Below are 18536 nucleotides of genomic sequence, written 5' to 3'. Positions count from 1 at the left end.
AATAAGCTTATCTCATTTACATTGTCATTTCTTACCGATGATTACATTTCCAAACTTTAAAGAAAAAAAATATTTTTAATCTCTTATTTCTGTTATAAGTATATATATATATATTTATACTTTATAAGAAATATTTAAAACTCAAGCTAATTATATTATATACATGTTAAGTGTCCTCATTTTATACTAATGTTAAAGAACAGGACGATCGATCTTACGCAAACTTTTAATGAAAACGGATGGCAAATGTTATGTTCCTTCTCTCTCTTTTGGTTATCTCAATAATATTCCTATACAGTAATTAAATTATTAGAAATGAGATCTTTATAAGAATTGCTGTATATGTGTGAGTTATTGCACAGTTTGATATGACGCCAGCATCAAATCACGAAATATACATATATAGACATGTGTACTCGTGTTGCACAGAATATATTTATGTGTATGTGTATATAAGATCAGAATTGTATGTTTATAATTGTTGAACTGGCCGTGTATTTATTTGCAGAACGATACATCGTATCCCGAAAAAAACTTGCATAAATATGCAAACAAAATTGATATAGATTTAAATAATTTTTCGAATATTCATGTTCATTATTGCAAACGCAATTACCGCTATATTTCACTAAGTAATTATTAATTTCTTTTGCGTAGAATTTATGAAATCGAATAATGAAATGCAAGATAAAAATGAAGCTATCTATAAGTAAAACTTGCACTTTTTATGACACTTTAAATAATTCAAATGCAATATTTAATCAGAAATAAAATCTCATAAATAATAATCGTCCGTATTTCTTTTTAATTTGGCTTTTGTAAGCTTTATTGTTATCGTTGGTAGGGAAAAGAAACGAACGATTATAAAGCTGAAGTTTATTTTGACTTAATAATAACTTTAAAATAATCTCTATATAATAAGAATTATAGATGTTTCATGTTTTTACTTTTTTTTAATCCTCATTTTGCTATTGTTATGTAACGCATAAACAGTCGCCTTTACCGTTATTCGATAAATGTTACAATTTTCTATGCGTTTCATTAAAATTATTTATTGATCTACGTGAAATCATAATTAAGACAATATTTGTCATAAATTATTGATATTCGTAGTCAATTAGTTTGACCGTATATACTTGTTTGATATTCATATATTTTGTTGTATTTACACATAATCGTTTGATCATTATCATTACTAATTATCGCACGTTATAATAAAAAGAATGTTATCATTATGAGCGTTTTTACGTTAGAACTACTCACAAATTTCTTCATGGTAGATTTTCCATCGGAAATTTTAATGTAATATTGCATATTACAGGATTTATAGTATATAAATAAATAGCAACAAGAACAGGGAATTATTTAACACTATTTTTCACTCAGTCATTTTTTGCATAACGTCTCTTTTCACAATCCTTGTAAGTTCTTATTTTTTTTTTAATCTGTACTGGAAGAAAACGTAATGTCTTAACAATGGTAGTTTCTGTTAAATAATACAAAAATCAGACAATCATCTGAGAGAAAAATGGAATAATAATATTAATGATAAAAAAAATATAAGAGAATTAAAACACCATTAATTGATTATAAAACATACGCAGTGTTGTTTCTTAATTTTCAATTATCAAAATGTAAAGACATTGTCTTATGTAGTCCACTTAAATATAACTTTTTAATATTTTCTTAATGGAGCTAAATTTTGTAGCAAATCTAATTAATTGAACAATAACATTACGTTTCATTCGAAAGGCATTCGTATACAGTTACGTCCAACCTCAACACTGCAATATTATCAATGTTAGCATTAAATAACATTTACTGTACCTAAATTTTATAATAAAAATACCTAAATCACAATATTACAACATTATCTCAAAGCAATGTCTAATTGCTTTTGTAAGTCTATTTGAATATATACTTTTATAAGATGTATCGTTTTCTTTTCTGCCGAAAGAACCGGGCGTGCAGCTTCAGAACAATAGATGCAATAAAGAAATATGCGAGATCGCAGTGACAAAAACATCATATTTCTTATAATTACATTCACATAACAAAATTGTGTTAGTGTTTATAAACACTATTTGATTTATAAAGCTACATTTTTCATATACAGATTCAGCATAACTCGACTCTCGATGTTCAGATAATTTTCCTAAAATTTTAGTAGCTCTGTTTGCCTCATTCAGATTCTATTTCTCTTTTTTTTTTAGCGAAGAATTTTAAGATTAATAAAAGAAGATTCTGTGTATATATAATACATCTGATTAATATCGTTATACAATTATCATCGAAGAGTATTTATAAGAAATTTTCATTTTTGTTTCTTTCAAATTCGTTAGGGCGAGTGCATTCATAGTCGTGACCTTTACATTAGTATATTACATGTGTATTATACTGCATTGGTCAGCAGTGAATAAAATTATCGACTCAACGATTTGATTTTGCAACAATCCCGAATACTAAAATTGATATCGTTAAAGAATTGGATGATGCTGAAATATACAATCAACAATAAGTAGATTATTAATACGTTAAACAGTAAATATAACTGTTCATTTGTTGATAGTTGTTAGGCTGAAGAAAAAATCCCATACGTACAATCTAGCTACCTGAAATCTCTGTAATTTCCCCGTAATAAGGATATTTTAATGCGAGTATGATGATTTTTTAAAAATTAATATTCTTATTATTTCTTTTCTTTACACTAAAGTTTTTGAAATTTGACGATAAAAGCAGAGGGCTAATTGGTTGTCTGTGCATTGAGTGCTTCGCTCAGTGCCTGTTGTTGATCCGTCGTTAAAGCATTTATACATGCTTGGAACATAGATTCGTTGTTCTGAAATAACATTATGTTACGAAATTATTCTATTTATCTATAAGTAAATCTCTTTTGTGTATGCGTGTATTGTTAATATCAATGTTGTTGCGTACCTGAATTTGTCTAACGATACCAAGAATCCTGGCCATAACGGGATCTTCTGTAGGCACAGCTGCTCTGTGAAGGGCTTCAGCGAAAAAACTTATTAATCTAGGGAGGTTCGAATTGTTGGGTCCTAAAACTAATACGTGATTAGCTTCAATCAAATCACATAAATATCCATAAACATGAGGAGCTTCATCTTCGTCCTCTACAACTGGCAGCCAAGACAGCCTAAAATGTAATAATTAAGACATTAATGCTATTAAAAATCTTTATTAATAATAACATTTGTTGATCGTATAAAATAAGATATTCACCAGTGCGGAAGAATTTTGTCTACGTTAATGGCTTTGTTGTTATATTTTAGAATTTTTGTTACTGCTGATATAGCATTCTCTGTGGGATTAACATTTTCTGGTGATCTAGATTCTGGATCATTGATTACTTCCATTAACCTTGGTAATGCTTCAGCACATGCTTGAGCAAATGCTTCTCCTCCAAATTGTCCTAAAACTCCACAACCATATGCTGCCGCTTGTCTGACTTCAGCAGATTTATCTGATACATATTGAATCATTGGCCGTAAAAAGAATTCTTGGTACTTTGCGCATTCAGGACCACCGAATTCTATTACATCATCAAATACACATAAAGCCCACTGGTGATCTGACCAAGACCTATCAGGACTTAATAATTTTACAAAATGTCCACAAATTTGATCGAAACATACGAAAAATGATGATTTATGTGTTATAAAAAGAGCATGTAAAATATCTGCAATTTTACTTAGAGTGTATATGTCTTCATTATCTTCATCTTCAAGCTGTTCTTCGACTACTTCGTCGTAATCTTCATCTTTTCTCTTTTCTAATCGAGCTACTGCTCTTTCAAAATGTTCATTGAGTAATTTGTTCAATATACGTAAAAGTTCTGCCATAGGTTCGGTACCCAAACAACCAGCTCCTAATGTTTCTATACATTTGGCTAGAGAGTATAATAGTTCTAACAATACTTCAGATTCCGGTTCCGTGTCAATAGCTTTTAATAATTCAGGACAAATATAAGACCACATTCCTTCCAAATACTGTACTCCTTTGATTTTTGCACAATCAAGAAGGCATGGTAAACTTGATGCAGCTGCGGTACGTACACCATCATGAAAATAGAATTTTAACATAGGAACCATGAGCCGCACTACCTCTTCAGCATAATCCGCAAATCCTTCTTTCAATTGACGAGCATAACAAACCAGCATTTCACATGCGGATGCTTTGTCTTCTAAACCAGCTGTTTTAATGCCGAAATTTTGTTGTTCTCCAAGAGAAACAAATTGCCAATCAAGATCTCCTTCTACACCTTGCATGTCTTCATTATCTAACAATGCAACTTCTGGTTTCATTGCAGCAGTACGTAGTACAGGACCCATTACTAATGGTAAGTATTGTTCAAATTGTTTTCCAAGAATTTTACAAATGCGAACCCAAGCAGAAATTAAATAACTTGTTTGAGGATCATCGTCGGGTAGATCTTCTGAATGTGTTTTTAATAACATTTCCATTACTTCATTAGCATCGGCAATGAATTTTTCTGGGCCAACAGCTACACCTATGAGACTGACACATTCTATTGTTTTTCCTCTTAACATTTTATGCTCTGGCAAAGTTGCATTTTGAATAATATATTTCAGACAAGGCATTAATCTGTCATAATAAGTAATAAACTGTTCTTCACATGTATCAGCGACAGAAGCAATAGTTGTAACAACTTGTTCTAAAACAAGTTTAGTACCCTTCTCAACTAATTCTTGAAACTTAGCAGTGAGTATAGATCCAAGCTTTGTCATAATAGCATCAAGGTATAGAGTTAGTATATGTTTTGCACAGTCTTCACTGAAATTAACAAGTGCAGCTCCTGCATGTGCTTGTACTCTGGGATTTGCATTATCATCTAATACCATAAGTAATCCGGGTATAACTTTATCGTGGAATTTTTTTTCGAATATAGGAGCAAAGTCTGTTGACATTTGTCCTACTGCATTACAAGCCGCATATCTTACACGAGGATGCTAAAAAAAAAAAGAAATGATCAAAATCATACATTAACAAAAATAATACAAAATATAACGTTTATTGTATTTTTGTATGTTTCAAAACTATGATTATTTTTGTTTCAAAACAATCAGCTCTCAGAAACTTCAAAGCTAATATTATGAAATTCATGTTACTAAAACAGTGCCATGAATACATATAATAACTTCTCTATTATTTTGCCAAAAATGTATTACCAATCATTTTCAAAACTTTAATGAAGTTACTTGTTTCATTAATGGCTTTTTATTTTTTAGAATAATTAAAATCGTTCTTACAGGGTCTTGTAAGTATTGTATAACACCCTCCATAATTTGTGGCAATATAGCTTCCATTTGTTTGTGGCATCCCTCGCCAACAGCAGATATAGCCATGAGAGCTGCGTGTCTAAATACGAAATATTAATTGTCAGTAATTTAGGAAACCATACATAATATATGCATAATAAAAAGTAATGGTGTAATGAAAATGTTTGTTCCAAAACTATGATGATAATTTATTATTTAACATCAACTCTCTTAGAAGGAACATACAATGAGAGTCTCCGAATTCTATCTATCAGAACGAAAGATAGAAATAAGAGTTATCTCATTGCTTACTTTGCCACAGACGTAACGCGATTACGTATATTAAATATATAACCGCTGACATTTCTGTGGCCTTTTTGTATGAAAGCGTAAATTTAAAATTAATATTGAATTAAATAATAGATTTTATTTATTTACCTGTATTTCCAATCAGTGTTACTCAACATAGTAGGAATATTTTGCACTATTAGTGGTAGCATGGTTTTACCACCTAGTCCACATGCTAATCTGTCTAAAGCACTTTCAGCTACCACATTATTACTGTCATTATCTTCTTCTATAATTTCATCGGAAAAACTCCATTTATCATCCTCTTCTAAGTCTGTCATCATTTTTAAAACCAAGGGTACTAATGCTGCTATGTATTTTCCACCAACTTTACGAACCATTGCTGGTGCAGTTTCTGAAAGTGTTACTAAAACTTCGAGAGCTAATTGTCTCCAGGAATCTTCCATTTCTTCATTTGAAAAAATGTTCATACACATTTCCATGATATTCTCTAATTGATTTCTCAAAAATTTAGGTGTAGACTCAGCTAAGTCAATCAATACTTTTAATAAAGCATCATCAACTTGTTTTTCTACGGACTGAAGAGTTACTTGCACAACTACTGGTAAAAGTTCAGAAAAATGTTTCTGTATATTATCTTCTTTGTCGTGTAAAGTTATAAAAGCTCCTATTGCTCTTACTGCTTGGAATCTAACCTATATGATCAAAAAATTTATTTATTTTAGTGACAATAAAAAAATATTTGTTTAATTATAATTATAGTTAAAAAATGTTTTAATAAATAAGAATGTAAAAAATTAATGTTTGTATGTATGCCCCGTATCTGTCTGTAAATTAAAACTTCACAAGCTACAGTCATCAGAAGGCAAATTTTTGTAGGAAGACGTGTGACGAGAAATTTTAAATTTCTAGCATCTCGTGTAATCAATCTTCCAAGTTTGTATAAAGAAATTATTTACCTCATAATTTGTATTATCCGTGACTGATTGTTGTAACATTTGCTTAATAAGATCAAGATAATTTGATTGTTGATTTCCAAATACACCAGGGACGGAACTGTAACCCATATTTTTATTTCCTTTTGATTTTGGAAGTTTTAAATCCGGTTTAAAATTTAGAGTTGTCAACTTACGTAAACATTCGTAATGCACTTTCTTTTAATGCCGGTAAAGGACTATTAGCGCATTGGAACAGGAACTGCAAAAATTCTGGCCATTGATTATTTCCATCTTCATCAATTAAATTACGGGCAACTTCGGCTGCAACTTCACATATTTTACGGCGAATTGTTTCTGTTTGTTCATTTTGAACGTATAACAAGATTTGCTCTTTCAATTGTACTTGTGCCTCTGGAGGGATCTGAATGAAAATTATGTCAACATTTTTATATAGAAATATATAACTTATTATTAATTTTTGTTTAATATAAAGACAAAAATTATTCTATAAAGAGGGAAACCAATGATAAGAGAATAATTTAAGAGAATTATTAATATATTTGTTAAACTTTTATATTATAAAGTAAAATAAAATCTTTATTAAGAAAGTTAAGTTAAGATAACTATGGATAATATATTTATCATTGGCAATACTTGTTGGCACTAACTTCAAACATAATATATAGTTTGCTTGAAACTATTTTAGTTGGCTTCTTTGACATAATTTATTCGACTAAATTTTTATGTGCCTATGATATACAGAAAGCTACATATTATAGATATGTAAAGAAATAATTACATAATCTAATATACAGATATGTTTATGATTGGTACCTTAGAATAAAAGTCCATGAAATCAGATGAAAAAAGTCGGCGCAGTAGGACTGCAGCCATAGCACGCATTTCTTCTGCAAGGACATTATTGCAAACCGATGTTAAAAGGAATGTTACCTTAGTTTCCACCGGAAGATTGTTATATGCTTCCTAAAATTAATTCATTAAGCAATTAAATCTTTGCTGTGTAGTATCTTGATAATGTTTATCAATTTGATTATATATAATTTTTATATCAATTATAATACAACATAAACTGTATCTATTAGAATAAACTTCATAATAGGGAATTTAAAAGATTATACAAAAATGCTATAAATTGTGTTAAATAATATAACATTATATATATTTTTTATAATATAATATACATAGATATTTTTTATTCAATACTTTCAATAAAGGATACTTCATTTAAAATAAAGACCGTTGGCCATTAAAGGATAAGGATTGATTGTCGAATCGCACGTGATTGAATTTGGAAATGAAAAAAGAATGACATGAATCATGCCAACGTATATGCATGTATATAAGCTTAATCCAATAAAATGTATAAAATGCAAAGAAAACCAAGTATAAAAATCGCGCATATACAAATTTAACTCGATATAATTTTTTATACGAAAAATTTTTAAATTCCGGAACTGGAAATAGGGATGCATGTGGGAGGGAAGGCACATTGGATGAATGCAATCCAACAAGAACTCCATGCTGTTTGGTATGCTGTATTTTTATTCGCATCATTGATTATTTATATTTAAAGAAATATGTAGCAAACTTGATCTTTCGACACATTCTTTGATTATTTCTCTTATAATCATGTTAAATTGTATATAAAAATGAATAAATGGATTTAGCAAAGCACGCAGTGCCGCGCGCGACACCATTTTGGATTTTTATTAGCTTATTCCAAACACTTGTTAGCATTCATTCGAAAGGGTGATAATTCTTATTAACATCAATTTAAATATATAATTATTCAATTCATATGAAATAACGGATTAAAATGTAATAAAAATACGCATTAAAAATATTACGATCTGAGAAATCATTCATGCTAAGTTCTGACATGTTGGCAACGTGCTCCAAAGGTAATCGAAGAATCATCGAAATTCTTATATTTTTCACGTTAGAAATATATTCATTAGATTTATTTAAAAAATTAGATACAATGTACTAACCTCAGCTTGCGTTCGAGCATCATTATCTGCGCTGAGAAGTGTGTTTAAAATTTGTTGAAACTGTTCAAGATCTGCCGCCATTGTCGCCGAGCGAGTGAACCACGGCACGCTACATGACTCGATCGTCGTTTGAAAGATACCAAATCGACTATTAGAAATATCCCTTCTTTTTACCAACATTAGAAAATTTAGAATCCATTGTGTACACATATTATTTGATTTTTCATCTTTATGTACATTGGTTAATAAATCATTTCATTTTTATTGCTTTACTTATAAAATCATAAGATTTTCAGTAATGATTAATTAATTGTTTTTAATTATTTATAAAAATATATTATTTTATTGAGCCAAAGAGAGGGGTGCAAATATACACTGAAAATTTGATTTCAAAGGTTGGTACTATTGAGTTAATACTGTGCATCATCTGTGATTGGAAAATGCGTGCTATTGCATTCTAATGCACCAATAAAAAGCACAAAATAAAATATAAATTGTAATTATTGATCAATAAATAAAATGTGATTTTTTTTTGTTTAAAAGTAAATTTTGATAGATTTCATTTAAATAATATCCAAATATTTAACTCAATTATATTGGTTGAATTGGTACTTTCTAACCTGCAAATAAAAATATATGCGTGCATGACAAGAAAGAACGAATTATTGAAAACCGGAGTTTATGTTATGCAAGTTAGGACATGGCTGGTAACTATAGGAATTTTTTGAAATTGCTAGAATCTTGGCCATTAGATAAGTCAAAACTGGGCAGGTAATTTAATTTATATTACAAATCTTGTATATACTAATATTAATAGCAATAATACTATTTATGTGTATAATGATACAAAAATCATTAGATTTATTTACATATTTATAGGTTATAAATAATATTAGTAAAGTTATCATTCTTATGAAAATAGGTATTTATACCTGTGTAATTTTGTTATGTATAGTATAAATGTTGTTCATTTCTTTTATTCAGGGATTTAGGGCAACATATTCGTGATCAAGTGAAACTTACTTTTTCAAAAGGTGCTATTACTGCTCCAGTGGATCAAGAACAATGTGACCGATATTATGGAAGTTTGAAAAGAATCATTTCTAATCATTATGGACAAATATACACACGTAGTTTCAAAAGCACTGCAAGTGGCTTAACAGTAGAACAATGTAATATTGCATTAAGTCCTGAGATGAAAGAATATCTTGAAGAAGAAAATAAGTATTTTGGTATAAGACGTATGGTAAATAACCCTAAAGATGATTCAAAGAAATAATTATAAGATTAGTTTATTATACTTATACGCTTTATATAGTAAAAAAGTATATCATGAGACAAGAGTACAAGTTCATTGCTTAGCAAAAATTAATAAACAATATGTAATTAGCAAAAGATATTTTAGTCAACAAAAAGATATACAGAAACAAAATGTAATTAAAAGTAGTAACGAACACATACCTGTCATGGCCAAAGAAGTCATACAGTATTTACAACCGTCTCCGGGTAAAATCTATGTAGACATGACTTTTGGTGCCGGAGGGCATTGTAAACAAATTTTGAAATCAGAACCAGATGTTACAATTTTTACACTAGATAGAGATCCAGTTGCATACAATATTGCACAAGAGTTATCCAAGAACTATCCTGGACAAGTAATACCTTTATTAGGAAGATTTTCAGATTTACCATCATTACTTAATAAACATAAAGTTGAAAAGAAAAGCATCGATGGTTTTTTATTTGATTTTGGATGTTCATCAATGCAATTTGATGATGCAGAAAGAGGTTTTTCTTTATCAAAAGATGGACCTTTAGATATGAGAATGGACGGTTATAGATGTCCTGAAAATCCAACTGCTGCAGATGTAATAGAGAAAGCAGATGAGATTGATTTGTATCAGATATTAAAAATTTATGGACAAGAAAAGAAGGCTAGAAAGATAGCACGTGCACTTATTGAAGCAAGATACATGTTTAGAAAATTAGAAACGACTAAAGAATTAGCTCAGCTTGTTGAATCTGCACTTGATGATGAAGTTAGAAGAGATCAATTGGGTAGATTCTCACATTGTGCAACTAAAACATTTCAAGCCTTTAGAATTTTTGTAAACAATGAATTAAATGAAATCAATTATGGCATGGTGCTTGCAAGCAATTACTTAAAAGTTGGTGGTTGTTTGATAACAATATCTTTCCATTCATTAGAAGATACCATTGTTAAAAGGCATATGACAGGAAATATAGCAGATAGTGTGGCAAATACTATACCATTGAAATATCTAAATCGTAGTAAGACTTTTAGTGTTAACGAATTACAAAATTTAGTCACATCTCCATGGATAATGAAGCATAAGCATGTATTGACACCATTATGTGAGGAAGTCGATGAAAATCCTAGAGCTAGATCAGCAAAGTTTAGAGCCATTACTAAAGTTATATAAATTATATATAAAATAATGAAATATTGTTTTTTTTTTTTTTATAGAAATAATACTAATGTGTTCGTTTCAGTTATTTATATGATAACATTTCATAAAGAATATATAATACGTATATGTAATATATTATACATAAAATACACAGAGTATGAAAAATATAAATGACAGATAAAGTTATTACATTATGAACAGATATTTAAACATGTTTATGTGTGTGTGAAAAATGATTTTTTTTTATATTTAAAATAATCCTTCTATCTCATTTGTTTCACTATTCCAATCCATATCATAAATACTTGGCCTAGTAGAAAGACCTGGCATCATCATAATCTGTAATTTTTAAAAGTATTGATTGTATAATAAATTTAAAGAAATTGATTAATATCAAGTTAAAAATCTTACCTCTCCAACAGAAGCTACAACAAATTCAGCTCCAGCAGATACATATATGTCATTAACATCAAGTTTAAAACCTGTTGGAGCACCTTTGATAGATGGATCTCCTGTTAATGAATTGGCTGTTTTTGCCATGCATATAGGGTATTTGTCATAACCTAATGTGTTGTATACTTTAATTTTTTCTTTTACCTAAAATTTGACAAAAAATCGTAAAAATGATGTTTTATTGTGTATACGTTACTACATAAAATATACAGTTCTATTGAATATTAAGGGAATTATCTCTTTATTAATTTTATTTATTTAAATTCACTCACTTTGTCTGCTAAAACAACTTCTCCAGCGCCATACATTTCTTTAGCAATGATGTTTATCTTCTCCTCAATACTGAGGTTCAGATCATACAATGGTTTAAAGTTACTTGGTATTTTTGTTGCAGCGATAACTGCATCTGCCAAATCTGCTGCACCTGCTCCACCATCAGCCCAGTGAGTGCAGATCACTGTATCTACTGCACCACTCTCTGATGACACTTTTTGGATAAGCTGTAGTTCAGCTTCTGTATCGGTACTAAGAGAATAATAATTATTTATTTTTATTATAACAAGAAATTTATTTTCGAAATCTATTTTAAAAAGAATTTTTTAAAAATTTCTGATACTTAACGTCGATTGAAATACTTACGAGTGCGAATTTATAGCTACAACAACGGGTACTCCATATTTCAGACCATTGCTGATATGTTTTTGAAGATTTGGAAGACCTTTTCTAACAAGTTCAACGTTTTCCTCAATATATTCTTTTTTTAAAGCTGTTCCTGGGTTTACTACTGGACCACCACCATGCATTTTCAAGGCTCTTACAGTTGTAACAAGAACTACAGCATTTGGTACGAGCCCAGATGTTCTACACTTAATATCAAAGAATTTTTCCATGCCTATATCGGAACCAAATCCAGCTTCTGTCACTACGATACCATTTGGTCCGACTAGTTTCAATGCAATAGCGTCTGCTATTATCGAGGAACAACCGTGTGCGATATTAGCGAAGGGACCAGCATGAACCATTACAGGTGTACCTTCCAAAGATTGCATAAGTGTTGGTTCGATCGCATCTTTCAGAAGGATAACCATTGCACCAGTCATACCCTATTAAATTAATCAAAGTAAGCAAAGAATAAATATAAATAAATAAAAATACCTCAATTTGTAATAATCGTTAACAATATACGAACAAAATCTTCAGCAGTTAAGGGATTGCCATTCTTATCGAATCCAACTACTATATTGCCCAATCTTTGCTTTAAATCTTCAACGTTTGTAGCTAAAGCAAGTATCGCCATTATTTCAGAACTAACAGAAATATGGAAGGAAGTTTCTCTTGTTTTATTTTTCTCAGTTGGACTTTGGCCAATAGTTATTTTACGTAAGAAACGATCATTTATATCAACCACTAAAAAAAAAAATAAATCTAATGAAGATACACTTGTATGACTGACGATAAAATAATTAATTTTTTTTTTATTGTGCATACCTCTAGTCCACGTAATGTTTTGTGGATCGATGTCCAATCGTGCGAACTTGCGTTGTTCTTCTTCTGTCAATGAGTTTGGATCAGTTTTAGAGATTCCAAGTTTTTGTAATCTCTTTAATTGAATTTTGGAGAATTTTCGGACACCTTTAATCGAAGGTACCAGTCTGTCGTACAGAGCCTTGTCATTTTGAGTGGATTCATGGAAGTATCGAGCATCAATTTGAGCTGCTAAAAGATTATTTGCGGCGGTTACAGCGTGGATGTCTCCGGTTAAATGAAGATTGAATTCTTCCATAGGAATTACCTACAATGAAAAAGATAAGAACATGTTTTATTATAATTATCAAATATAAAATTTGAATAATTTTCTTTATGTATGCACATACTTGTGCATATCCACCACCAGCAGCTCCTCCTTTAACTCCAAAAGTAGGTCCTTGACTAGGCTGCCTTAACGTAGCAAAAGAATTTGTTCCTTTATGTGCTGAAAGAGCTTGCACTAATCCAAGAGCTGTTGTACTTTTACCTTCACCGAAAGGCGTTGGCGTAATTCCAGCGACGACCACGAATTTTCCATTTTGCTGATCCTTCAGTCTCTTTAGGACATTTAAACTTATTTTACCCTTGTTATCTCCATAAGGACTCAACTCGTTTGGTAATAGACCGATTTCTTCAGCCAAGCTTGCAATAGGCTTATATGTTTGACTTCTAGAGATGGCTATATCACTTGGAACTGGTCTTAGTGGATTAATTTTTAGAATTTTTAGCTTCCAATCGACATTAACAAGGTTTTCAGCCATTTTTGTCGCTGATGTTACTGTGTTTTTCATCAGCATTGCTACTGTCATAGGGCCAACACCACCGGGAACGGGCGTAATATACGAAGCTACTTTCGAAGCTTCCTCATAAGCAACGTCACCTACTAAACGCTCACCGCTTTTTTTCGTAGGATCTGAAATTAAGTACAGGTATTAAATATAACACAAAGATATATATTTCCTAATATAACTACGTTAATTGAAATAGAAGAAATTTATAAAATATTATTACAAAACATTCTATACGACTTTATAATACACAGATATTATAAGATCTTAAAATATTACTTTATTATTATATTTCTCGATATCATCGACACGAGACACTTTTTATTACTAAATTACATATATAGACAATTAAGTACTTTTGTTTCTTTATCTTACCTGGAATGGCATTGATGCCACAATCTATTACAACAGCACCAGATTTTATCCAACTCCCTTTAACGAATTCAGGCTTACCGATAGCCACGATCAAGATATCAGCTTGAGAGATCTAGAAAATTAATTAAATTTTAAAACAAAGCAGTTTAGGAGTATTTGTGATTTACATTCATTTTCGTATCATTTTTGGTCTTTCCGTTTGAAAAACTTACTATTTTTGGAAGATTGTTCGTTTTGGAATGACATACTGTCACTGTTGCATTGTGCCATTTTAATAATTCGGCTGCAGGTGTACCTACAATTTTACTTCTACCCAAAACTACGGCTTGAGCACCGGCGATCGATACACCGCTTCTGCGATATAATATTAAGTTTAAAAAGGTGAAAATAATTTATACGATTTGTTTAAATGACAGTTTCTTTCATTTACTTTTTAATGAGCTCGATGCAGCCATTAGGTGTGCATGGGACAAATCCTGACATATCACCGATTGCAACTCTTCCTTCGTTAATCGTGTTGAGACTGAAAAATAATGTTTTGTATAATAAAATTATACACACACATGTATGTATATAATATTTTATTATTACGTACGTATGTTACATAATTTGTTAAATCATCGCTAAATTTTCGTAATATTTTCATTTACCGGAAATCATGATAAAATGTTGATCTGTAATCTCGCGATTAAAATAAAGATTCCAAGATTATTTCGGGGAGTCTCCTAACAATATTTAATATCGTATATATAATCTATACTTTTGTCATAATGATAAAGTATGTGAGATTATAGATTTTTCGAGAATATGATGCTTTCATTTAAAAATTCTCTGTTCTTTTTATCTCATACGTCACTTTAGGTTAAAGGGCGTACTGATTGTATACATTTTCACAATCGTACTATTTTCAACGAGTTTCGTAAAACATATTTGTTACAGATTGATATAAAAAACAAAAAAAATAATCTAGAGCTACATGATAACAACATATTTATTATTTTGTAGGAGAAGTACCGATAATATGATGTATTATTATTGCATCAATAATAATATTTCCGTTAATTTTATATTCTAAAAATTGTATACTGATAAGAATGGAAGTAGTAAATTATTAATATTTCATTAAATTTACAAATCATATGAATACACCATTTTTAAAATTGGAGGGATCAGAAATTGATAAAATTAAATTCTTTCAATTACTTTACTTATATTAGATATTAGAAAAATAAAAATAATTATTTACCCATCAACATCTTTAGAAGGTGATACTGTGTCCGTGATTAAATGAGAATTAATTTCATTAATGCTATCAAGCGGCATTTGAACGATGATACCGTGAACGGTAGGATCATTGTTTAATTTGTTTACTATGTTGATCAGTTCAATTTCCGTTGTGGTGTTCGGAAGTTTAACATGTTGTGCATTTATTCCAATGTCGGTAGCCGCCTTGATTTTCATTCGTATATAAACGTTGGAATCTTCTCTACCACCGACTTGGACAATAGCCAAACAAGGAGTAAAGTTTGGTAACTTAGCCCTTACATTTTTTACATCTTGTGTTAAGGATGCACGAATTTCTCTGTAAAATTAAATTTTCGTAAGAATGGTTTTTTTTCTTCAATTTATTATTTTACATTTACAATGATAAATGAGAAATCATAATTTATTATACGACAAACACACACATATATACATATATTTAAAATAATTACATGTGCCGTTCAAATATGGTTATTTGAATACAGTAAGAGCGAATCCCGCCTTAATTTGCTTCTCCCGCTTTTATAGATCCCCATAACCTTAAATCTTAGAAATATTCGTGCAAGGTAGGTTAGTTCATATTTTTTTTTAATACTTATCTCCATTATTTTGATTTTGAACAGGGGTACGCAAGTAATAATTTTATATAATTTTATGTTAATCACATGACAATAATGCGAGAAATATATAAATTAATTATCCTTATGCATGCGTTGAAACACATGTTGAATTTACAGTTGGAATTTAAAAGTATGTTAATGTTAGACGTTAATTAGCAAAAAAGAAATACAAATAAATAAAATTTATAACTTACTTAGCCAATTGTGTACCAGATAGTACGATTCCTCGTGCCTCCGTAGACATAATTCGCTTAAAAAAACTGGAAAAATGAACGATAATAAACACTTGAGAACCTTTTGTCCTGTTTCCTTGTTGCTTTGATTAGCACGATTTTATTCAATACTTTCTTATAGTAATTTCTTACATGTACGCAGTTATGAACTAGTTAAATATGTATATTCAGTGCTGGATGATTGAACGTTAATAGAATGAAGATTCTTAGTGACGCGACCGGCTTTTAGAAACAGGCTCTGTGTGAATGGATATATAGATAAGGTGATTCATAAGAAACATTATGTCTTTTATATTATATGTCAGACGTTACTGAAAACATTATAATGTTACATACATATGTTTGATAATAATCGTTAATCACGTATTTAAAAATGTAAAAATAGTGATTATATTAAAAGTTCATCTTGCGCTTGAAAATATTTTTGATGTATTAAATGTATCACCCTATACATATGTATTTATCGGAGTAACATTATACATACATGTGTATGTATATAATTTCTTTGCTTCAAGAAATCTGTTATTCTGTACTCAATATACATATCGTGTAGGAATACATGTGAATGGCAGATATGTGATATTTCGTTATATAATTTTAAGACGTTTAATTTTCTTCATTATTTTCAAGATTAGAATAATCTAATTTCAATAATGAAATTAATGTGACGTTATTATATTTTATATAAAAGAGATAAAACTATAATAATAATATATTTTTATAAATTTATGAAATTTAATAGTCGATGTTTATTTCTAATGAAAAATTAATTCTATAAAATAGTAATCTTACCTAAATGCTTGCAACGTCCTGATCATAGAATTGTTTATCTTGACACTGTTATAAGAACTGTTAGTTTTCATATGCAACTAATATGCATATTCAGGGAAGGTTTAGTAATCCATAATTATCTACAATAATCAACTCGTTTACAGGTCATTTAAGCCACGTAACTATTAGCGATAAACTTTGATACTTAAGACGATCTTTGTTCATTTAAAATTTTGATCTATGTGTATAGGGTGATATAAGTTATAGACTTTTATTTTTTCATGTTTATAGATTCGATTTTTGAACATAAATTTTAAATGTATTGATAGTTAATTTTCATTGAAAAATTTTAATTTCTAATTTAAATTTCTAATGAAATTATTCTTCGTATTATATTGAAACTTGTGTATGGCTATAATTAATTTGTAATTTATTTAATGATTCCACAAGTTCGAAATACTCTTATTGTTAGTTCGTAACTTTATCAATGATATTGCAAAAACGATTTGGCTTTTTGGCGTGTTATATTCATGAATATTTCAAAAGATCAAAGCAAGTATTATTTCCCATTTCGTATTTACTTCTCCGTACTAAATACTAAAGGCACTGGGACAAAAACAAAGATTATGTCAGGCAGAGTTTACTTTGATGCTTCTAATGGCTTTACTCGAGTTATTTAATTCAGAAGGCTCAGTTACGAAGATATTTCGATAAAATATAAGGTGTGGAAAAATAAATCCATTTAGAATATATAATTGATAATAAGAATAATATTTAAGTACTAGTTTATACTTTAAGTATTATAGAATTGGAAAAGTTTTCAAAATTTATTGGCAGTTAGGTAATATCAACATCTCGTGGTTTTCGAACGATCAACAGCGTATTTCTCTCGATATTGTAGGGTCGGTCCACTCCTTCGATCGTTCTAAGATTAGTAAGATTAACCAAGATTCTCTTTCCGGTTCGCTCTCTTGGCTAGCTGTTAAATGGTGAAACGCAAGTCTGACAAAGGAGTTGCGTTTCGTGGTCGCATTCGTGATACTCCCCTTGTAATGTTGCTGAGGGCCAACTGAGAGCAAGCTCATCCCCTGGGACAAGTTTATGCTCTCCTGCGAACCTATGTACTTCCATCGGTTCTCTCTTCCTTATCCCTCTTGCCCATCGACTTTAATTACGTCTTATCTTTCTGGCTTTCCTAGACTCACCGCTGATTCCGAATTCCGATTGTCTCTCTTCACCGAATTGCTAATTTTCTACCAAAGTACTCATTTGCATTTTTTTTTTCGATTTAATACACGTTATAAGAGTCCCTTAAAGATCGTCAAAAGAATTTTCCATTCGATCAAATTGATAGAATAGCAAATAGCAAACATTTGCTTACATTAGATCCTTTCGATATTACAACTTGATACTCGAGTAAATGGACGCTTTTTAAACGTTAGTATGAGTATTTTTACCTTAAATAATTTTTTAATTAATTTGATATCAAGCTGATACGTGGAAATTATTCGTAAAGAT

The 18536-nt window shown here is 30.0% G+C and overlaps 3 protein-coding genes across 7 annotated transcripts; 1 reads left to right on the top strand and 2 right to left on the bottom strand.

The window, feature by feature from the left end:
- Positions 1 to 267: 267 nt before the first annotated feature.
- LOC106792339 (importin-5) lies at positions 268 to 8700 on the bottom strand. Of its 2 annotated transcripts, XR_001382280.1 has the most exons (10): positions 8557 to 8700; positions 7379 to 7528; positions 6739 to 6965; positions 6566 to 6662; positions 5736 to 6301; positions 5289 to 5397; positions 3241 to 4988; positions 2935 to 3154; positions 2602 to 2839; positions 268 to 2495 (listed from the first exon to the last, which is right to left on the bottom strand). XR_001382280.1 is itself a non-coding variant. In XM_014758721.1 (9 exons), the coding sequence occupies exons 1-9, from the start codon at positions 8635 to 8637 to the stop codon at positions 2744 to 2746; spliced, it is 3294 nt and encodes a 1097-aa protein (XP_014614207.1). In that variant the 5' UTR covers positions 8638 to 8700; the 3' UTR covers positions 268 to 2743. The 2 variants fall into 2 exon arrangements, 1 of the variants encoding a protein (XP_014614207.1); XM_014758721.1 differs by having other exon boundaries at positions 268 to 2839.
- Positions 8701 to 8984: 284 nt separating this feature from the next.
- Positions 8985 to 12542, top strand: LOC106792395 (probable methyltransferase-like protein 15 homolog). Of its 2 annotated transcripts, XR_001382287.1 has the most exons (5): positions 8987 to 9327; positions 9541 to 9802; positions 11411 to 11537; positions 11836 to 11963; positions 12208 to 12542. XR_001382287.1 is itself a non-coding variant. In XM_014758806.1 (2 exons), the coding sequence occupies exon 2, from the start codon at positions 9819 to 9821 to the stop codon at positions 10998 to 11000; it is 1182 nt and encodes a 393-aa protein (XP_014614292.1). In that variant the 5' UTR covers positions 8985 to 9327; positions 9541 to 9818; the 3' UTR covers positions 11001 to 11040. The 2 variants fall into 2 exon arrangements, 1 of the variants encoding a protein (XP_014614292.1); XM_014758806.1 differs by lacking the exons at positions 11411 to 11537; positions 11836 to 11963; positions 12208 to 12542 and having other exon boundaries at positions 8985 to 9327; positions 9541 to 11040.
- On the bottom strand, positions 11061 to 17125 carry LOC106792378 (C-1-tetrahydrofolate synthase, cytoplasmic). Of its 3 annotated transcripts, none has more exons than XM_014758779.1 (13): positions 17040 to 17125; positions 16209 to 16274; positions 15378 to 15713; positions 14562 to 14654; positions 14344 to 14485; positions 14132 to 14243; positions 13316 to 13881; positions 12930 to 13233; positions 12631 to 12848; positions 12081 to 12544; positions 11714 to 11966; positions 11400 to 11585; positions 11061 to 11327 (listed from the first exon to the last, which is right to left on the bottom strand). In XM_014758779.1, the coding sequence occupies exons 1-13, from the start codon at positions 17108 to 17110 to the stop codon at positions 11238 to 11240; spliced, it is 2901 nt and encodes a 966-aa protein (XP_014614265.1). In that variant the 5' UTR covers positions 17111 to 17125; the 3' UTR covers positions 11061 to 11237. The 3 variants fall into 3 exon arrangements, with proteins under 3 accessions (XP_014614265.1, XP_014614282.1, XP_014614274.1); XM_014758796.1 differs by lacking the exon at positions 17040 to 17125 and adding an exon at positions 15847 to 15940 and having other exon boundaries at positions 16209 to 16490; XM_014758788.1 differs by lacking the exon at positions 17040 to 17125 and adding an exon at positions 16380 to 16490.
- Positions 17126 to 18536: the final 1411 nt, after the last annotated feature.

The sequence above is a fragment of the Polistes canadensis genome, unplaced genomic scaffold, assembly GCF_001313835.1.
Source record: "Polistes canadensis isolate GaletaPanama2010 unplaced genomic scaffold, ASM131383v1 scaffold_9, whole genome shotgun sequence".
Lineage (NCBI taxonomy): Eukaryota > Metazoa > Arthropoda > Insecta > Hymenoptera > Vespidae > Polistes > Polistes canadensis.
Note: the sequence above shows the minus strand (reverse complement) of the source record. Positions and strands in the feature narration are given on the sequence as shown.